We start from the raw sequence: 23,178 nt of genomic DNA on the forward strand, positions 1-23,178 counted from the left end.
ACAAATGAGTCCATTCAGGCCCTGAAAATGGCCGTTCGGACTCACTGTGAACAAATTCTGCCGCCTTAAACAGGCAGAGAGAAACTTTACAACTGAGCTTCCAAGGCATCATACATGTACTCCAAACTGTTCTCCAGCAGGTAGGAGTGATGTCGGCCTGGTCCAGGAGAGGGATGATGGCGAAAGGGGACATGAAATTGGGGACGCCTCTCAAAGCGCTCCCATGTCTCACCTGTTGCCCCCCTCTCAACCGGTACCCATACTGCTGCCCCACCTCCAGGTGGCCGAGTCTGCCCCTGCACAGGTGCTGGTGGAGCAGTCTGTGGAGGGGACCTCACGGGCTCCAAAACCCAGAGGGCGTAGGCCCAAAGCATCTAAGCAGTCCAGCCATGGACATGAGCAACCTGCCACTACCTCTGCTGCAGACAGGGAATGCACCACGTAGAAGCGGTAGGAAGAGAAAGACTAAGGATTTGTGATCACGAAGGGTCTGCACAAGGTGTGTCTGACAGACTGTCATGTTTTTCATTTATATTTGGATTTTGTTAAAGTCGCATTAAATGTTATCATTCTCACCACTACTGCCACGTCTTGCCCATTCTTGACTGGCTTTTGTGATAGAGCCCTTTCATGAGCTTCATCATGAACGGCGACACTTGATGCCACCCAGTGGGTTGCTTTACAGTGGGCTTTTGTGTAGTTGCAGGACTGTTTTGTGCAGTGGGGGGGGAGGCAAGTTTGCAGACGACACAAAGCTGGGGTGGAATGTGAGCTGTGAGGAGGATGCAAAGAGGCTCCAATGTGATTTAGACAAGTTTGGTGAGTAGGCAAGAACATGGCAGGTGCAGTATAACGTGGATAAATGTGGGGTTGTCCACTTTGTTGTGGAAACAGAGAGGCAAATTATTATCTGAATGGTGATAGATTGGGAAAAGGGGAGGTGCAACGAGAATTGGGTCTCCTGGTACACCAGTCGCTGAAAGCGAGCATTTAGGTGCAACAAGCAGTTAGGAAGGCGAATGGTATGTTGGCCTTCAATGCAAGAGGATTTGGGTACAGGAGCAGAGATGTCTTATTGCAGTTATACAGGGCCTTGGTGAGACCACATCTGGAGTATTGTGCACAGTTTTGGTCTCCTTACCTGAGGAAGAATGTCCTTGCCATGGAGGGAGTACAACAAAGGTTTACCAGACTGATTCCTGGGATGGCAGGACTGACTTATGAGGAGAGGTTGGGTCGACTCGGCCTATATTCACTACAGCTTAGAAGAATGAGAGGTGATCTCATCGAAACATATAAAATTCTAACAGGACTAGACAGACTAGATGCAGGGAGGATGTTCCCAATGGCTTGGGAGTCCAGAACCAGGGGTCACAGTCTCAGGATACGGGGTATGCCATTTAGAACCAAAATGAGGAGAAATTTCTTCACTCAGAGGGTGGTGAACCTGTGGAATTCTCTACCACAGAAGGCAGTGGAGGCCAAGTCATTAAATATATTCAAGAAGGAGATAGATATATTTCTTAATGCTAAAGGGATCAAGGGAATGGGGAAAAAGCAGGAACAGGGTACTGAGTTAGATGATCAGCCATGATCATTTTGAATGGTGGAGCAGGCCCGAAGGGCCGAATGGCCTACTCTTGCTCCTATTTTCTATGTTTCCATGTTTCTATGTCTGAGGACTGGACTTTTCCCACTTTCTGATCTTACGAGAACCGTTCACATATGAGTGACTCCCTGGCTTCATGAGCAGCCAGGTGAGCCGCTGCTCTGCCCATGGGTTCATCCCCCTCCTCCTGCTCCTCCTCCTGCTCTGCTCCTCCTCAATGTGGAAGGCAGATGTCGATGGTGGATAAGGGCATGGGGCCTCATCAACCGGGTCACCTCTCTGTTGCATCATGTTGTGCAGGACACAACACACCACTATAATGCGACCCACTCTCGCTGGTGTGGATTGAAGCGTTCCCCCAGAACAATTGAGGCACCGAAATCGCATCTTCAGCAGCCCTACCGCATGTTCAATTATAGACCTGGTGGCGATGTGGCTGTCGTTGTATCAATGCTGTTGCTCGTTGATGGGATTCCTCAGAGGTGATATCAGCCACGTGTGCAGGGGGTATCCCTTGTCCCCGAGAGCCAGCCCTTAAGAGTGTTCGGTGCATGGAAGAGGGCTGGGATGTTGGATTCCTGCAGAATGAATGAATCGTGGCAGCTGCCAGGGAATCTGGTGCACACGTGAAGGAATCTTTTGTGGTGGTCACAAACAAGCTGAGCTTTGATGGAGTGATATCCCTTTCTGTTGATTAACAGTCCTGGCTCATGTGGAGGTGCTCGGATTGCTATATGGGTGCAATCGATTACACCCTGTACATGTGGGAAGCCAGCCACAGAGTGAAATCCCACTGCCCTCTCCGTCTGGCTGAGGTTGTCCATGGGGAAGTTGACCTATTGCGAGGCCCTGCGAAACAAACCGTCGTTGACCTGCCTTATGCACGTGTGTCACCGGTGACACCCTGGAATGATCTGGAAGTGAAGAAGTTGAGGGCAGTGGTGACTTTAACTGCGACGGGTAATGAGACGCCGTCAGGCCCAGCCGGGTGCAGCTCGGCATGAAAGAGGATGCAGATGTCTGCGACCACCTGGCGACTCGCTCTCGGCGTCCGTATGCACTGCTCCTCGGAGAGGTCGAGGAAGCTGAGCCTTGATCTGTAGACCCCCTGCGATGTCGCTCCCTCTGTTGATCCCCTCTGTGCTCTTATGCAGGTGTCTGCTTGTAGCTCCACTGTGTTGTGGAGCTACAAGTGGCGAACGTGCACACCGTGCTGGGCGAGGATGGTGATGTTCCTCGTCCTCGGATGTACTGGTGAATACAGCCATCGCCCCCCCCATCTTGATGGTGTCAGTTTGAGGGGGTCTGAAAAGTTGGTAAATATGTGTAAACAGAACAATTCTGAATGGAAACCAAGAATTTTCAGTCTAAACACAAAGATCTCCCAGCCAAAAGTTTGTCTGAGAGAACTGAGTGCCCTGCTGCAATAACTCACCTTTTATCCCCATCTGCCAAACAGGGATTTAAATGTCCAAATGGCTGCCGGCTGAAACACTACTCGTTCCCCACGGTGTATTTCACACAGCACGGGAAACACGCTGAGGCAGTGTTGAAATCGCTTGCCTTCACTCTTAATTAGATTTATGTACATTTCAAGTACTTCAAGCACTTGAATTGTTTGTTTAAATATCGTCCCGCCGGCTTTAATTGCCGGCGGGACTTCCGGGTTCAGGAGCAGCACACGTGCCCAGATGACTCTGGGTCGTGTGCGTTCTTAGGCGTGTTGGAGCCGGGATTTCTGCCTGCTCCTGGAAATCGCAATTTTCTTCGCCCCCGCCCCCAACGCACCTGCAGTTCCATTTTAAAATTGAGCCCAATGACACTAGGATTTCTCAATTCCCACTTTGTAAATGACCAAACTGACACAGAGGGCTGGATTTTCCTTCCCCTGCTGGAGAATGGTCGGAGAGGGACCTCTGCCCACTTCCCCAACCCCGCTACGACATTGAAGAAATTAGCTGAAATCAAGGCAACTCCCCCACAACCATTGCCCATGAGCAGAAATCTGACAATTCCTGTAGCCCATTAGATTCTTCTCCAAAACATTATCTACAGAAAAGGCCATAACTTTAATAGAGCACGGTGGGTTGTACTTTCAGACCGGCACTATTCCCAACCAAATGCTTAATGGGCTTGTGCTAAATTCCTGCATGCACCTTTACTGCAGCCATTAATCTGGGTTAAGATGTGTATTAAAAATGCACACAGAGGAACTTAGTATGAGTGTGTTAAGTATTTGTGGAAAATATACCCCATAATTTTCCATAACATGAGCTTCACCAAACTTGTTTTAAGCTCCTAAAGCTGGTATATAAACATTAGGTAGATAAAGCCCTGAGAAATTTCTTTCTGACCCTCTCAGTAAATATATCGAAAGACCAGGATACCAATCTAATACTACAACATACATTGTTCAACCCTGACCAATTCTATTTCATTTATGACAGTTCTAAAACAGTGTAATCACCACCATGTTCCATACAATATTTGATTGCCTACAGGGTAAATTTTGTTCTTTCGTGCTCCCGGCTTGAAGTTTGTGCACTGAGCCCTTTTGGGGAATTCAGATGAGTGCCCCCACATTTCTCCATTCAGTCAAGTGAATGGACTGAAACTCTTTGTGGGGGACGGTGGTTGCATGTGTCTGATGTGCTCCTGGGTGCAAAGCTGGGAGTAATAAAGATAGAAATTTACTCCCATGTTTATACTACAGTATGTTTAAAGCCATCAATCCTATTTTTAACTAAAGCATTTATCTAGCTACCTTTTTTAAAAAAAGGAGTTAGCTGATTGTGCCAAGGGCATTTGACACCAGAATGCAGCTCCCTGAATACGCTGGTGCCTTTGTCAGGAACTTGTCTGCATCCAACGGGCATATACATGGATAAAAATGGAGTCATACAACGCCTTAGCTGATGGCTGGACCTCTGCATGACTACTTCTTCAATATCAAGAGTTAGCCAAGCACATGGCTATTGGATAAGCTCATGATATTGGGGAATCATTATCAATTGCAATTTTATGCTTGACTGATAATAAGAGGTAGTCTCGTTAGATGTCAGTCTGGTTGTTAATTGAACACATTTTCTGAATCTGGATTTTTCTCTGGTTGTGATGTTTACCATAAAGATTTACAGGGTACTTACCCATCATTCACTGTACTGCTGATATGGGGGCAATTGGAAAATGGCTGCTTGGGTGTTGGAATGAATGCTACCAGCCTAATATTTCATCTTTTGGACATTTAAAGGCAGCCCTTATCACTGCACCAACGATTGCTATTGTTTCCCTCCTAATTTCTCCCCTCCTCTCTGGAACATGGGGAAATAGGGGGTGGGAGCATCACAGTCGCGCTTGATCCAATCTTCACCCAGTACTTGCACACATGCACTTTTCACCAGGGGTCACTGGATAGAGATCAGGAGTACAAACTCTGGCAGTGAGCTCTATCAGAATGGCCTTATTGTCGCTGACAGACCTGCGATTTTCCTCAGCCATACGGTTCAGTTCCACACTGGGCAGTTGCACTTACCAACTGGAGCACCCACTCGACCATCAGCGGAGCTTAAACAGTCCTCTCTCCACACACACAACTTAATCTCTGCTCTCATCCTAGCACGGTTATGAACAAGTTGCTGAATAGAGGTTACATGTGCCTCTCTCCCCAGTCCTCAGAAATCTTGATTTAAATTATGAGATTATTGTGGAGAGTACAAAACCTCTGGTGGTAAAACTTACTGGTTAACAATCATGGAAAGCCCTTACTACCTAAGGGCTATCCTGACCTAATACATAAGATATTAGAGCGATTGGGTCAAAAAATAGATCACAACACTGATTTATTCACCTAAGAGAATGGATTGGTTGCTATACTTTGTTCATACATTTATACCATTGAATTGAATAAACAAAATACACTATATTAGCTTTAGCTAGTTGAACAGATCAACCATTTACAAATCACCGCTGTACTGGTGAAGCGAATGTCATACCTGGAAATGGGGTCTCGCCATACGTAACTATCTCTGTCAGTAGGACTCCAAAAGACCAGACATCTGATTTGATGGTATAAATATTGTCATTGAATATTTCTGGTGCCATCCATTTTATGGGAACTTTAGCATCTGTAAGAAATTAAGCATAAAATGTTTAAGAATGGCAGGAAATAAGGGCTGTAAAAATACTTCCTTTGATTCACTTTACTTTATGATTGGAGGTGAAAAACAAGAAACATTATTTACCTTATCCACATCTTTGTACCTTGAGGGGGAAATTGGACAGGGCTGGAAATGCTGGGTCCCCAGCCTGAACACATCACTTTGAGACTTCCCATTGAGGCAGTGGTGGATCCAGAATTTTTGTGACCCCACTGTGTCACTCCCCTTTAACTGTCTCAATTGTTTTACATTTCCTCTTCCTCCACTAACATGCTCGCTACGCTTGCCCCAGTCTGTATCTGACCTAGGAAATTTGATTGCTATTAACAGATTACGATTCAGGTGGGATTAACACCAGTTCTTAATCTTTTAGACATGATTTGCACCAGAAGAGGAAAATCCCCCCCCCCACTTTATGTATTGTGACACGGTTTAAAGGGACAACTACCAGCCCAAAACTGGACAAAAATGCCTCATTCTTGTCATAGTTTCATTCATCATTTGTAATTTTTCTGCTGCTCCTGGCTACTTTTTGTTTCCTTGGGATGTGAGTAAAGAAGAAATCAACACTACACCTCTGTGAAAGAAATTAAATCAACGACCAGCCCTGCGCTCCCTGTTGCTCTGAAGCGGGGAACTAACTGGTGCCGTTGCTTTTATTACTGGAAGGAAAAATATGAGTGGGGAGGTTGTACTGTTAAGTTGTAGCATCGGGCAGCTACTGGCGCTCGAGTTGGCATACCTCAGTGCCATACTTGGGCAATATGTAAGCACTGAGGAGAGTATGTGGCTGAGCCAAGGTAGACCTTTAACCTCGAATGGGGTTTCAGGTGGGGGAGGTGGGGGGAGCGAGTGCCTAAGTTTGGGTCCAGGGTATTTTTGGTTTGCTTTGATTTATTTTTCCAATGCACATAAGTTCAAAAAAGGCATGAAAACAATGAAATCGCTTTTAAAAATGTGCTCTTAATATAAAAATCCTAGATTATAATCTTATATCATTTATTGTTGATTTAGTTATTTCTTCATATAATTTCTTTTTATGTCTCACACTATTTCTTCACATAAATACCATAAATTCACAGGCATGCTTTGCGTAATCTAACGATACGGCTGCATGTGAGACCCCCAAAATAGCATGGGACTTCACAAAATTTATCCTATTGTGTAAATGATCATATTGTGCATAATAACACAACTATCCAAGAGGATTGAGGGTAGGATGGCAGGGAGGAGGGGTTGATGGGGCAATGGATTGCTAAGTGTACGTACACATTTCAAATTGCTACACTCTCAGCTCTCAGCCACCACCAGCAACGATTTTCTAAGGAATCGTTGGTCGTTACTGTTGTCTGTGGCTGCATCCTTAATATCAAAACAAAAACTGGATCGACTGTGGAAAGATTCAGAGGCTAAGAGGCAGATTTTCCTCTCTCTTTTTAACTGAATGGACGGAAAATTGGGCGGGCTCTGTTACGATCCTCCCCGACAATTTTACTTTATGCCTAGATGATTATTTAATGGCCAAGTGCAAAAAAGGAAGTTCGGTCCTGAATACAAGTTGATCAAGAACTTGTGTGGTTTACTGAGCTATCACTGTTTACACTTGTGAAGTTCTCTTCACTAAGTCAGTTGGGAAATAGTTGAAGGTGGGATATCTGTAGGTGTTGTTTATGCCTCTAAAGAGCATAACCATGATGGGAACAGTCACAAGTTGTAATCAATGCTATTTTGTATATAGGAGGTTAGAGTTGATATTACCATACGATAACCTGCGTTGACCATTCTCAAGCAGTCGTGCGAGGCCAAAGTCAGCAATCTTACAGGACAGCATTTCTGTAAGGAGGATGTTTTCAGTTCGCAGGTCCCTGTGAATGTAACGTTTCTCTTCCAGGTAGGCCATTCCCTCTGCAATCTAAAACATTGCCAATATTGCCCTTGAACCAATAATCTCCTACATTTTGAATCACAGTTCTGCTATACAAAACTATTCAATAATACATAGTAATAAAATGTAAAAATATCCTTAACCATGATTCAAAAATTAATGCTAGTTTCCTTAAGACTTTAAATCCAAGAGGAGAGAGGGAGAAAGAGAGAGAGTATATGGGCGATGATTTTCAACTGCCACCTGCTCCATTCACACTGGAAATCGGGGCGGCAGGTAGTTCAAAACTGCTTTTAAAAAAAGCAATTTTGGAGGCCTGCTCGACTGGATTATCGAGTGCTCCTCGAAATGGGCAGCTATCAGTTCCATTGGGAACAGGCGGGAGCCTTATTAATATATTTAAATCAGGGTCCTAAGCCAGTTGTAGGATCCCATTGCGACTTTCAAGTAGCAATGGACGAATGTGCATTCCCACATGCTCCACCCATCGGTACCAAGCTTTGAGCGGCCAATCCAGTGGTCCTTAAAGGGAGTCTTCTCAGAAAACGGTTCTAAAAGCTTTTTTGCAATGTGGGGCCGGGAGGAGCATGAATGCTCTGGGCTGCTCCAGTGATTCCCACCCCCCGCACCTTCCCACATGCTTCCGTCTCTCCATCAGGGCCTGACTTCGGGCTCAGCTCCTCCTGGGAACTGCCAGATTCCCCGCCCCCTCCCAGGTGTCAAGCTGCCTGGGTGCTTTTGTTGAGCACTGGCAGCTCATATAAAAATGCTTAGTCGAGGCCTGACTATGAAATTTGATTTAGGCCTTTCGCTGGAGCCATGAGGTGGGGAAAACGATCCCGCTACTGATCCCCCCCCCCATGTGTGCCCCAGTTAAAAGTTGTTTAAAGTCTTTTCATAAACGTTAATCAAACATATTGATGCTTCAGATTGTGTTTTATAACCTCATCGTAGGCTGAAGCACTGTTTTATTATTGGTTTCATGAGCCTGACTCCTACCATTTGTTTTCTTCCCCCTCCTTCTACATCTTCTGTAACATAATGCTTTGTGATTTCTAGGGGGGCAATTTTCAACCGGTGCACATGTCGGCCAGGGAGTAGGAAAAGTGATTGCTCCACCCGATGGTGCCAGTGAGAAGCCCGAATCATTTTTGCAGTTGGGCCTCACCTAAATATTTTGGGTGCGCTGCCATCGTTCGGAGAGTGCAAACAGGAAACTCACCGTCGGGGAGAGGGGGTGGGGAGTCCAGCAGCTCCTCCGTGGAGCCAAGGCACAAGTCAGGCTCTGAAGGGAGCGGGGAAGGTAAGCTTGGAGGGGTGGGGGGGGGGGGGGGGGGCAGTGGAGAGGCACTGATTGGCCTGTAGCAGGTCTGACAATTTTTGTGGGGTTAGGGGCCCAACAAAAATCATTGCAAAAAAGCTTTTGGAGCCATTTTCTAAGTGGCCTTCACTGTACGCACTGCTGGTTAGGCTGCTCAGCAGCTGGTACCAATGTCTACAGAGTCTTACAGGCAGGAGATACTCATCTGCATGGGGAGCTTAGTCTCCTTTCTCGGCCGAAAGTTGAAAATTGCCCTCCTCGGTGTCTGTTATTTATTTGATTTCTCCTATTACATCTCCTTTTACTGCATGCTCATATCATTTTTGCCATTTAACAATCTTCTGCTCTCTACCCCTCTTCCTGTGTGTGTGGTTGTTGTGTGTTCCCTCTTCAGCCCCCTTTCTCCTTTCCCCTGTTCTGTTCCTCTGTAATATCTCCCAGTCCTGAGGACGGGCTCCATACCCGAAACCTCGACTAGTGTTCTCCCTCGACAGATGAAGCCTGACCTGCTGAGTGTTTCCAGAGTTTTCTGTTTTTGCTTCAATTTTCCAGCATCTGCAATATTTTGCTCTTTGTTCATACTGTAATGCTGCATTCAGCTAATTCAGATACCTTTAAGTAAATCTAAATTTTCCAACACTTATTGTGATTTTACACTAATCAGGTGTCACTTAGATGCTAATAAATAAGTTCCATGTGTATTCTGCACACAACATACATACATTATTTAGCAACAAATTCTCTTCCGTCCCATCTTCAACAAGTCTGCACAAATATGTTATTACGTTTAAGTCTGTCATCACTATAAAATCCCTCTTTTATCATTAACAAAGAGATAAAGTTTCAGACCTGTACGGCAAAGCCACTGATCAAAGAAAACTCCAGGCTTCTTGTATCTGCATGAGCTGTAAAATTAATCAGTACACTTCACATTAGAGGACAGACTGACACTGTCAGGAGTTGTAAATATTTCATAAACAAAGGAACAGATATTTCATATTAGGGCGCTGCTCCCTCCACCGCACTGCTTGTTTTTTCTTCCTTCCGCATCAAGTATCCTCCGTCACATCACACACCACATTATACATCCAAGGCAGGAGGTGGGTTAGCAGCTGCCCGACTTCTGCAAGTGTTGGTTTATAACCAGCCCCCAGCAGGTGTGTCAGAGTTCCTTGCCCCTCTTTGTAGTAATGCCTTGCCTGAACTCCGAACCCCCCCCCCCTACAATGGTAGGTCTTCGACCTGAAAGGTTAACTCTGTTTCTCTCTCCACATTTGCTGCCTGACCTGCTGAGTGTTTCCAGCATTTTCTGTTTTTATTTCAGAACCTCCTTTGACTGATTGGCAACCTAAAGACCACAACACTACGATTCCTCAGTTCCCACTCTGTAAATGACCAAACTGACACACAGGGCTGGATTTTCCTTCTCCTGCTGGAGGACGGTCGGGGAGGGACCTCTGCCCATTGCCCCTACCCCGCTACGACCCTGAAGAAATAAGCTGAAATCAAGGCAACTCCTCCCCACCCGTTGCCCACAACCAGAAATTGAGTCACGAACACCACCCCCAAACTGAGCAGAAAGGCAGCCATTAATCTCCACCCACCGAGCAGAATGAATCACACCAACCCCCCCCACTCATTAGCAACTAGACCACAGCCACACTCACACTGTGCTGAAATCCAGCCACCAGCTCCCCCCGCCTCACCACCAATGAGCTGAAATTAGGTCCTCCCACCACTGAACAGTTAAAAGTTGATTCTACAGCTGTTGAGCTAGACCTCTCCTGTACCTCTGTTCACCAGATTCATCCCCTCATTTCATTTGTAAAAACAACTGAAGATCACCAGTTAAAAATGTAATTATTTCGATAGGTTTCTAACTCTGGAAACTAACCATTATCTGCCTCTTGACCTTGGGAAAGAATCCCCCCCACCAATTTTCTAAAAAGACTATGGCCTCAATATTAATCCCCATGACAGGCGGGAGAAGGTTGGTGGGGGGCTTAACAAGGGAAATGCGCGTAACATGCCGCCCACGTGACCGCTGCCATTTTTACGACGGTGGATATCGGAGCGTCCAAGTTTCCCGCTGTGGAGAGGTGGGACACTTATTAATATATTTAAATCGGGCTCCTACAGTGCAATTGGGAGCCCAATTTGACATTAACTGCTGCTGCACAGGGGGTCGGGAAACTCAGCGGTGAAACGGAGGCGAGAGCTGCCAGCTCCCCAAACTAAGTGGCTCTCTCAACACTCCTTGTGGGCCAATAGGAGCAGGAGAGCTCCCCTGGGCACATTAAGGAAGCCTTTGGCCTCCCCCAGCCCCTATCGCCAGCTTCCCCCTCCCCAGCCCAACTGATCACAGGCCTCCCCTCCTTCCCGATTGCCAGAGCTTCCTTATAGTGCCGACCTCCTCCCTCTCAAAATTTCTAACCATCTCCCCCCCCCCCCCATTCCCCGACCTCCCGTGCCAATCTGTCCCCCTATTCCCGATCTGCACTCCCTCCTGATGGCCAACCGAAGCTTCCATACCCCAGTCCCAATTGCTGGGGACCGTCCCCAAGGGTCCCCGGCTGCGGCCTCCTGCCGCTAGTGTTATCTCCCGCCCACTTGCCAGGCTGTCCATTTGGCTGGCTGCCGGGGAGTGGAGCTACAAGATGCAAATGAGGCCCTGCCATTAAGATCGGCAGGGCCTCTGTGTCCCCGGCCTTGATGGGTTCTTTGGCCATTTTCAGCCTCCCTCGTACCCTCTCCGCCTCCCCGTAAATATCGGGGTCTATGGGTGGGAGAGGGAAGGGGATTTTCTGACTGCCAAACATGGACCTACTGCCACCAGAGAACAGCCAGTCACCATCAGATATTTTAGGCCCGACTGGCGACAGGCGTGAGTACGGTCCCAACCCGGAGGGGAGGACGTTGCATCTATTTTAACCACCCTCTCTTTCCCCCCCCCCCCCCCCCCACACCGCCACGCACCCTTTTCTCATCTGGCATGGAGGTGTTAAAATCAGCCCTTTTAACTTATATTAGCTGTATAAGGTAATTGGATGCCTCTAATGAGGAATACTGCTGGTAGATGAAAATGCCGAGATATTAAATTATGGACCAGATGCAATATTAACAATAAGTATAGCAACCCTGAGTTGACAGTGCTAATTCCTGACCACTAAGGACACGGAGGTAGATTTCTACCCATTCATTCTCAATGCCGGAAAATCTTGCCCATTGCAACTTTATCATAGGGGCGCTTTTTTTTCTATAAATCAAATTTTATCCGGGTCGTGTGGTGTTAAGGGTTGCATTTTTGGGCAGTTGACTCTCATGCCTTAGTATATCACAAGGAAAAGACAAATAAATCACTTACACTTGAGATATTTTTGCAGATTTCCCCTTGTCATTAACTCTGTCACAATGCAAAATGGCTCTTCCTCAGTACAGACAGCTAATAGCTTCACCAACCTCTCATGGCACAATTGCTTCATGATCTCAGCTTCCTCCAAGAACTCATTTTTTGATTGTGATCCCACTACAGAAAATGGAAGAGAATGGTTAGCAACTTGTTGCTTATATTTTGATATATTGTGAATTTAATAGTTTTGTTTCTTCTAAAATTACATGATAGATATTAGAAACCGATTATTCAGAATTTAGCTTTGCTTGCAGGTCACCCTGCGCATTCAAAGCTGTAGAACTGAAAAGTACTGAGCTATTTTTTCTCATTCTTTATTTCCCCAAGGCCTGTCTCACAATTCAATTGGTCTGTACTGCCAGAACTGAAATGGTTAAAGTAAATGTAACTACCTTGGTGTGTCCCTAAACTGCAAGTGGCCAGACCACAAATGGAACCTTCATAATAGGGGTAACTTGGCACGGTTCTGCTGCCAGCACTGGGCCTCACTAATGGCAAGTACGAGACAGAGAGTCAGGATTGCAGTGTTAAAGCCCTATCTCTGACTTGCACTTGGATCTAGCAAGGTTGTGTGCTTGCAGTGCCGCCTCGCAGAATTGTCTCTTATATGGTGATTCAGTTCATTTTTGATTGTGTGTGGGGGGGGGCGCAATGGAGACATCTCTGGCTGAAGTCTGACTACACATTAATTCTGTTCTGGCTTGTTTGTAATGCACTGTGTAATGATATTCAAGTCATTACTAGCATGGTCTCCCAAGGTACTAACGGATCTGGGTTCTTCTGGGTTGAGCAATGCATTACATGCCAATACTAGAATAATCTGTGTTTGGACTCCCTAACGTAAAAGAGACTGCGCCTTGAGCAGGAAATACAGTTTACTAGATTGGAGGATGTAGATGTAAATCACCGTCTCACACAGAGTGGTGTTGGAAGAAATGAATGAACAGGTGTTGTATCTGTAAGTGTCTGGCTAGATGCAGCTGGGAGAAGGGGTGATGAAAGAGGGGCCCTTTTGCCCACATGTTTTGAGGCTCAATAAGTTGTAGATCCTCCTATTATGGTTAGCTTGCTTCTAGTGTCTTCTGTAGGGAAACGATCATTTTAGTATTGCCTTTTTATCATGTTGCTTCCCTTGTCTTATCAATTGCTGCAATCCTCATTATATTTCCCTCCAACACCCAGAAAGTAGGAAAGGTTTGTACTGAGTTGTTTATCCTTGTCTGATCTGAGATTTACATAGTGAGTAGGGGTTGGGGGGGGTCTCCTTTATGTGTGCCACTGGTGTTCATTTTCTTAGTTGTAAATGTGTTTCATTACTTATTAACTGCTCTCTTTAGTACTAGTTTAATCGCTAAAATTAGACGGAAATTGTTGCCTTCTGGCTGTCCATTTTTCTGATGTCTGATCTGGTGGAGGTTTGGCACCATCTACTGGCTGCATAGATGGTAGTCAGATTGTAAGTGAAGTTTTTCCTGTACTTATATTTGTGCATAGGTATTTAAAAAAGCACAAATTGGGTTCAGGATAATGTTCAAATTCTTTTTCTCTCTTTTCACATCCCTTTTCACAGAGAGCATTTTTTTTGGTTCCAAATCACTTTCTTCACTTACGAACAGTTGATCTTTGACTAATCTTATCCAGGGGCTTGTGGTGTGCAGCAGTGCAGCAGTGTTCAGGTCAGTGACTGAAGGACATGGTGCATATGCCTGTGCATTTTCTTTTGGTTTTGCTTTTTGTCTTGGGTCTTGGTGTCAGTAGCCGTCCTCCTAGGTGAGTCCGTAGGTTCATAATCTAAGGAAGGATGTTTGAAGAAAGTAGTGTGGGGACTGAGGACTTTTCTGTGATATTTAGGGACCAGGAGATTTAATTTCTACTCGTCTTCTGGTTGTTGTTCATTGGTGGTGGTATGTGAATGTTGCATTCAGATTTTAATAACAACTTTAGATGCTATTTATACCATATTACAATTTTAGAGATTGATCAGATATTTCTCTTGCTCATTGTCAAAAACCACTCCTATAAGTGAGCATTTGCACCATGAACACAATATCTGCTAGCGTAGTGTTGCTCGTGGATGAGTGCACCTCCAACAACACTCAAATGAACGTTCACCTGAGGAAGGAGGAAGCCTCCGAAAGCTTGTGAATTTAAAATAAAATTGCTGGACTATAACTTGGTGTTGTAAAATTGTTTACAATTGTCAACCCCAGTCCATCACCGGCATCTCCATATTGTGATCAAGTTTAACTGTTTCTAACCCCTGGATGGACTGAGACTTTTCTTCATCAGCTGAACATTACCTGACTTGATTATTTTCAGAAAGAAACAAGTCGGTAAACAAGGTTACAATCACAACATTCGCTTATTCTGAACAATTTGTCTCATTGCAACTTTCTGCAGCCAGTTTGATTCCAGGGACAAATACACTGGTTTTAATGAAATGAGCAGCACCCAAACTGACATTTATTTTTTGAAGGGAATCTATTTTAACCCCAGAAATACCATGTCATGTAATGTTGCATAATTATTAAAAATATTTACCACAGCATTCTCTCCACAGACAAGGGGAGGTTTAATTCATTGCACAGTGAGGCCCTTAAGCATTTCTCACAGAATTTTGAAAAGGGATCTGTTCAATCACACATGTCACTTCAGTAGAAGTTTCACCTGGAAGGTCATGACTCTAAAATTTCCAATTCATTTGCTTTTCACAGTGGAAGGTTTTTTCTTCACTAACATTTGTGGTGGTGTTCTTTTTTAAATAACTGATAGATCACCCATGCCATTGCTCATGGTGACTCAGAGGATAGCCTACTTTATGCCACATAATGTACAATATATTATCAGGGCCATATTGTGGACATGTTAGTGGTATTTTTAAGTTGAAATCCAGGCTACAGGTAGGTAGAAGGGACATTATATGTACTGCATGTAACAATACTGGGGAATGGGGAGAGCTGTGTGATTAGGTATTGCTGGGAGGCGAGTCCTTGGGTGTAGGAGCAGTGGAAGATGTGTGCTGGGATGTGGCTATGGTCACAGGGTGGTCTAGAGTATGGAAGCACAGGAACAGCAGTAGCAGATTATGAGAGTATTGGTGGGGTGGGGTTGGGGGGGGTGGCGGGATTGGTGAGTGTGTAAGAACTGGTAGGTGGACCTGGGAGAAGGAAATCATGGGAAAGTGGTTGTGGGCTGCTGCTAAGAAAAGCATAATAATAGGGGTTTTGTTGGGGGTGGGCCACAGTATGGGGAAAGGCATGAGTGCTGACATGGGATGGCAAGGTAGAAGCGGTGAGCCATGGAAGGAAGGGAGTGGCAAGAGGTGGCAGAAGGGAGCAGGGAGCAGTATGGGAACGTAACCCCAGGCTCTGAGAGAAGGAGTGAATCATAAGAAAGAACTTTAGTACCTTTCATGACCTCGGGACATCTCAAAGCGCTTCACAGTCAATGAATTACTTCAGTGTAGTCACATGTAATGCAGGGAAACGTGACAGCCAATTTGCAACCAGCAAGATCCCACAAACAGCAGTAAGATAAATGACCAGAAAATCTGTTCTTCAGTGATATTGGTTGAGGGATAAATGTTGGCCGGGATAAATGTTGGCCAGGACATGGGGAAAACTGCCCTGCTCTACTTCAAATAATGCCATGGGACCTTTTACGTCCAGCTGAGAGGGCAGACAGGGCCTTTATTTAACATCTCATCTGAAAGACGGCACCTCCAACAGTGCAGCACTCCCTCAGTACAGCACTGAAGTGTCAGTCTAGATTATGTGTTCAAGTCTCTGAAGTGGAGCTTGAACTCACAACCTGCTGACTCAGAATTAAGATAGTTATCACTGAGCCAAGGCTGAGTAGTGAGAGGTATTGGAGTTGGGGAGAAGCACAGTCCCTTGGGATGAGTGAGTGGGGGCAGTGAGAGGCAGTAGGGGGAAGTTGGAGGAGGGGGTATGGCACATCACTTGGGTAGGTGAGGTGGAAAAGGGGTGGAGAAAAATCCTTTCCTTCTCATCCCCAGTGAAGTGGAGGCAATGCTGCAGGAGGTGCTTGTAAGGAGGGTTGTTCTCTGTGCCACTCCATGGCACTGTCCCCTAAGGTCAGCATCACAGCATGCCTACAAGGATATGGAGCCAAGTTTCAGGCAACAGCTGACTGTTAGTATTTCTGGATCTGCATGCCCTGTACTGCAGGGCAGCCAAAGGTATAGGTCTGCACCCGAATCTGTGATGACCTGGAACTTGTAAAAAAGCTAGTAAGTTGCTCATTGCATATCATTGGTGGCACCTTGGATGCAGTTAATCAGGGTATGCTGGTTGTTGGTGACCATGACATGCCTTCTTTCATGCAATTCATTCCTTAGGATGAGACGTTAAACCAAGGCCCCATCTGCCTTCTCAGGTGGACGTAAAAGATCCCACGTCACTATTTTGCGGAAGAGCAGAGGAGTTCTCCCCGGTGTCCTGGCCAATAATTATTCCTCAACCAATATCACTAAAAGAGATTATCTGGTCATTATCACATTGCTGTTTGTGGGACCTTGCTGTGTGCAAATTGGCTGCCGAGTTTCCTACATTACAACAGCGACTACACTTTAAAGTACCTTCATTGGCTATAAAGAGATTTGCTATATAAACGCAAGTTCTTTCTTTCTTACGCCACTGAATGCATGGCACTGCAGTTAGCATGCACCTGATGAAGCATCCAACTTTGCAGTTAGTCATTCACATATTTTGCGGTGCCATCGAGTCTGCTGTCCCAATTTCCTTTGGGAGGAGGAACATTTACGTGCACTAATTGTCTGCCAAAGCAAAACATCTTCATTTCTATGAGTAGAACCAGATATTTGGGTGCTGAAGGGTGGACACAAAGCACCTCTTGCGCAGCCTGACCTACCTACCTTGCTTGGTTGATCCTTCTCTTTTTCAAAACACCTCAGAAAGGGAGATTCCCATCGGAAACGTACGGTGCCAGTAATGGTGCTGGGGCCAAAATAACAATTGGAACAACTGGGAGAAAGGCTCACGAGATCCCATGTGCCAGCAAAAAAAAGATTAAGAAGTGCCTGAAATACCCTTATCTTAATTACAGTGACCGTCCTATGACGTTTCAAATACTTATCAACACTCAGCAAACCTAAACATCAATTTCAGATGGCGTGATTTAGAAATATTGCACATTGGAAAATGACATGAAGGATATTCCAGCTCCCAAGTTCATATTTAAATAAAGCTTCTGCTTCTTTGAGGTGGATGCATGTTATGCCAACATTCCCTGCTCATGGAATGTGTACATGACACAAAGATGGCAGAGATCCAGCATCTAATGGATCTCTGCCCACCTTTCCCGCCTGAGTTGGCTCAATTTACTCCTGTAAATTGGGCAGATGCAATTGGAAAATTCAGGGTGTTAATTCTTAATTAAGATTGTAACAGGAAGTGATGTTACATTTTGGGGGAGGGGGGGAGGTAAGATTTCATTTTTTTTCATTTTTTTGCTTGTCTGTATATAAACCTGACATCCACATATGCTCCTAGTTTCTTTAATGCCATTAGGGCTATTTCTATATCTTATAGTTTAACAATGTCTGTTCTATTTGCATCTAATATGCCCTGTTATGTTTTTCAGTGCCTTATTTAAATCAAAATATTTTTAAAAACAAAAGAGTGTCTCCAAAGTTGTCACAGTGAGTTACTATGATTATTTCTACTACAAGAAACACTTGCCTAATTTTAAGATGCTGCTGAAATATAATAAGAGGGATGGAAATGAAGCTGTATATTTTGTTATTAAAAACTTCTACACATATGAAGCAGATATGAAAATGGATAGTGGTTACTCAATTTTGTCTTTTCATAACATCTGAAAATGGAAATCAACTTGAATCATTTCTTTTCAAAACTACATAGATGAATGGACTATGACCATGAAGTGCTCGTCACTTTAATGCCTGCATAGCCTTTATTGCAACAGTTTGAGACTAACCTCCTTTCAGCTCCTTAATTGCCACCTCAGTTGTGCCATTCCAGATTCCTTCCCACACTGCTCCACAATGACCACCCCCTAAAAATGTTCGTTTCTGAAGCGAGGTGTGTTGGATTTCCCATTCAGCAACATGAGCCAAAGTGCAAATGGACGGTCGATCAAGCTGTTGACAAATTTAGAAATGAACTGTTCTTAACCACTTCAAAAATGAAGTTTCGAAACATATAAATATATAAAGAGCCAACTACATCTTTCTAGTCATTTACTTTATGGCAACTTAGTACCACTTATCCTAGGGCAGGGGATCAAGTGGTAGATAAATTGGAGGTAAATTTCAACTTTGGCAGGGGCATAAGAAGGGCAGCTGCGGAAAGGCTGATGTTATACACCCAACTCAATTTTCCTTTCCATCAACGGAAAGGGGAAATCAGGCATGGTGTATAACGGGCAGCCGATCAGCTACGGCCTGTTTTGCGCTCCCACCGACATTGAATTTTTCTCCCATTGCGTTCTAATCATTTCAGCTTCAGCATTGAATTCTTCAATCCATTGTGTGGTTATAATATCAATAACTATTTTAGGAAAAGAAAGTAACTCCTTTTTAAAAAATTATGCTTGAGTTTTAAAAAAAACCTTAATTAAAGCAGATTAACCTTTTAGCTTGAGAAGAAATTATAATCAACACCTTGGGGATTCCCAAATATATGCACGCATTTAAGTATGTAAAATCAGCTTTAAAAGATTTGCTTTTCTGAATATCTCACAATGATTGAGACATGTTGGCCTATAAATTCGAACACGCAGCGCCCGTTTTTCAGGCGCTAACCAGCCTACTAAGCCCAAGAATTGGCCCGCCTGAATTTCTACCCCTTTCTGTTGCTTCAGGTGCTTAGTCTTAGAAACTACATAGAATTTTGTAAGCTCCGATAAAAAGGCTGTCCATTCCAAGGTAAATACTTTAATACAGTTTATGACAACATGTATTGCAGAGTTTAAGAATACAAGAATAGGCTTTGACAAGAATATTAATGGACAAATCTGAAGTATTTCTTTAAAAGGTACTGAGGTATTAAGAAAATATGTGATGAATTAAAGGGCAACTGAGGTTTGAGTTTACATACCTTTATGCATGGTTCATTTAGTCTCGTACACAAGTAACCTGCCTCTTTTGAGTGACAGTCGATTAGGTTGGACAAGTTCTGGAAACTTGCATCTCCATGGATTTTATAGTGTTTCACAATATTACCATAACGCACTGTAAAAGAAGTTCAAACTGTAGTGATGTTGAAAGGAGCATCATAGGATGAATGTCAATACTTATTTCAAAATACAATGGGCCAGATTTTGTTGTGAGCAGCGAATGAATGGCGCCAGACTTGCACTTACCCATAGACTTTCTATGGGGCTTTGCACAACATGTTATTGTAAGTTAGAGATCCAAACAGCATGGCGCCCCCTACAGGGCATCTGGGACCTGTCTGAACAGGGCAAGCAACTGTGTGTCTCCTTAACCAATCAGATTGAAGAATCATTAATGAGCAGTGCAGAGACTGAACCAGGAAGTGTAAGTTAGAATAGTGAATTCAATGTCAAATCAGGTACAGAAAGCGAAATAGAGAGAGGGGAAAAAAGATTGGATTAAGAGAGAGATAAAAGAGACAGAAAGGAAAAAAAAAATAATTAAATTAAAAAAAAATCTCAACAATAATTAAAAGTTGAAGGAATGAGACTCCGTCAGAAAGGTTGTTTGGCAATAATTAAGACTTACCACTGTTAGACTATGCCGCTGTGTACTAAAAATGTAACAAGTATGTAATCATGAAATGCATTTAATATATAACCACACATATTGTATTAATCATACATTTGTATTAACCACATTTATTTTAGGTAACCACATTTATTCAGTATATTAAAGTAGTTAGCTTGGACAATGTGTATTTAAACCCCACAAGAAGAATCTAGCATGTCTGGAAAATGGCAGGCTACATTCCACAAAAGAGGTAAGGGGAACATTAGGTGTCTTGCCATTGTCTAGGACACGTTATTGTTGTCAGCCTAATCTCCTCATCAAAGTTGATGACGTTACGCCTGGGCTCCTCAGCAAGTTGATAACATTAAGTCGGGATCTTTTCAACAAGTTGATGAGGTTAAGTCGAGCCTCCTCATCAAATAGATGATGTTAAGTCAGCATACCACATGATTTTCAGCTAAGAGTCTATAAAGATACAGCTCAAACAAAGGTTCAGGGTAAAGGAACCCCCGGAGGGTGCAGACTAGATTTGTCTGGGCGGACGTAAATGCTGGCAGGAGCCTAACGCCTGTGTAGTCTGAAACTAGATTTGTCTGGGCGGACGTAAATGCTGGCAGGAGTTTAACGCCTGTGTAGTCTGAGACTAGATTTATCCAGGTGGATGTAAATGCTGGCAGGAGTTTAACGCCTGTGTAGTCTGAAGAAGTGAAGAAGTCTGCAGAAAGTAGGATCCAGGGGATCCAAGGGGGCAGGGGCCGAGAGGACCGCAAGAGGCGAGAGGCCAAGGCACGAGCTCGACCCAGCTTGGAAGCGGGTAAGATATCTTCAGTTTCCATTCTGTAAACTGCTGCTTAAATACTAAGGGGGAAAATTCGATAGGGGCCATTTTTGGGAGTACGTAGTATGATATGCTATTACCCCGTGCCCAATGGCCCCTGCACAGGCAGGATGCAAGTTTCGACCCACCCGAGGACTTACCTGCAATCAGCCTTCCTTTCCAGGCCTTGCACGTGGAATCAATGCAATTCACACTTTCCACCACCAGAGGGAGTGCAATCTCTTAAAGGGAGGATGTTTCTTAGAAATCTCTTAAAGGTAGCTGGTACCTATTATTTACTGAAAATAACAGTCTACTGTCTGCACGGAGTCTGAACGAAGATCAGACATCGCACACATAAAACACAGATGCAGGTACCATCCCTATGTTTACACACTGATGAGTTATGTTAAAACATTGAATAAAGGTTTAGTGCGTGGTACTAAATCCCACATCCTCCAATCTGCATGCCAGACCTCACCAATCTGCTGATCTGAGTTGGCACCAGGCCTGTGAGATTGCATGCACCAAGGTTCTCTGCTGATGCACCAGGGGCCTTGGGTGCAAGAGGCGGACAGAAGGAGGGACATCCTATATCTGCGGTGGGGTGGGTGTTGGGTGGGGGCGGCAAGAGACCCTCCAGACATATATCCAAAAGGCAATGGGAGGCAGCGGGGGACAAAGTCAATGCCAGATGCACAGCACCACGAACATGGATGCAATGCAGGAATAAGTTCAATGCTTTGACATAAGTGGTCAAGGTGAGTGAGGTCAACAGTCAAGTGGCGTCTCCTACCAACTGCACCACTAGGCACATCCACTGCACCATGCACTACACCCCCATCACCCACATACCAACAAACTCTTTCCATCAGTACTCAACTCTGCCAATCAGATGCTTCCTCTCACCCTTACACATTACCACTGTTCCAAGCCGTCCACCCACAGCTCACAGGCCACGCATACTGGCAGCTATTCAACCATGACAGGCACATTACCCACACACGTCTCGCTTTCTTGCAGGAGAAGGTGGCGCATATCAAGAGGCAACAAGTGGCAGTGGCGTTGAGCCCGTGAAGAAATTACTCCTCATCGCACGGTGTGCGGACAACACAGAGTGAACTGCTGAGAGTTTGGTAAGTGTGGGAGTTTAAGGGTTAATCTCTTTAAAATCTAGTGTATATTGCTTTCAACTGTTTAAGTTCAATTTTAAAGTTTAAATTTTTAAGTTTCTGTCAGGCTTCAGCAGAGAGAGCTGCTGTAGTAAGTTAATTTGTTAGCTAGATTAAACTGGTACCTGAAGGTGGGGCAGGCCTGACTCATCTGAGTCACAAACTGTAGAAATACAGGGGCCTGTCAGTGCGACAGCACGGTGTGAACTGAGAGTTTGGTACGTGTGGGAGTTTGGTGAAGTGGGGGAAGGAGGTGCTGCTTTGCCTTGCTTTTCCTAACTTTTTCCCCAGAGCGGCAGTGGACCTGAGTGTAGAAGACTGAGATTGGGGAATAAAAGCAGTGGCAGACCTGCAACAAGAGAAAACTACTGTGCGACGTCACAGGTGAGGCAGGAGAGTCCGAGAAGTGAGCACAGTATAAAAGGAGAGACCTGGAGTGGGAGGAGAGTCTGCGAGTCTAAGGCAAGTCATGGCAGCACAGCTCGCACCCGTGATATGCTCCTCCTGCACTATGTGGGAAGTCATGGACACTACCGGTGTCCCTGGCGACCATGTGTGCAGGAAGTGTGTCCAGCTTCAGCTACTGGCTAACCGTATTTTGGAGCTGGAGCTGCGGGTGGATTCACTGTGGAGCATCCGCGATGCTGAGACTATCGTGGATAGCACGTTCAGTGAGGTGGTCACACTGCAGGTAAAGATTACGCAGGCAGAAAGGAAATGGGTGACCACCAGGCAGAGTAAAAGGTCTAGGCAGGTAGAGCAGGAGTCCCCTGGGGCCATCTCCCTCTCAAACAGATATTCTGCTTTGGATACTGTTGGGGGAGATGGCTTATCAGGGGAAAGCAGCAAGAGCCAAGTTCGGGGCACCATGGGTGGCTCTGCTGCACAGAAGGGGAGGAAGAAGAGTGGCAGGGAAATAGTGATAGAGGATTCAATTGTAAGGGGAACAGATAGACGTTTCTGCGGCCGTAAACGTGACTCCAGGATGGTATGTTGCCTCCCTGGTGCTAGGGTCAAGGATGGCACGGAGCGGCTGCAGGGCATTCTGGAGGGGGAGGGTGAACAGCCAGTAG

General features: G+C 45.0%; 1 protein-coding gene across 1 annotated transcript in view; it reads right to left on the reverse strand.

The window, feature by feature from the left end:
* si:ch73-340m8.2 (tyrosine-protein kinase Src42A) overlaps positions 1-23,178 on the reverse strand; it is a 40,586-nt gene that overhangs the window by 3,249 nt on the left and 14,159 nt on the right. The window contains exons 3-8 of the mRNA XM_067983783.1: positions 19,485-19,618; positions 18,364-18,526; positions 12,337-12,498; positions 9,822-9,877; positions 7,525-7,678; positions 5,602-5,733 (exon numbers count right to left, since the gene is read on the reverse strand). Coding sequence (XP_067839884.1) covers positions 5,602-5,733; positions 7,525-7,678; positions 9,822-9,877; positions 12,337-12,498; positions 18,364-18,526; positions 19,485-19,618 — 801 coding nt within the window. The remainder of the gene's footprint in view (positions 1-5,601; positions 5,734-7,524; positions 7,679-9,821; positions 9,878-12,336; positions 12,499-18,363; positions 18,527-19,484; positions 19,619-23,178) is intronic.

Source organism: Heptranchias perlo, chromosome 5 (genome assembly GCF_035084215.1).
Source record: "Heptranchias perlo isolate sHepPer1 chromosome 5, sHepPer1.hap1, whole genome shotgun sequence".
In the NCBI taxonomy this organism is placed as follows: Eukaryota; Metazoa; Chordata; class Chondrichthyes; order Hexanchiformes; family Hexanchidae; genus Heptranchias; species Heptranchias perlo.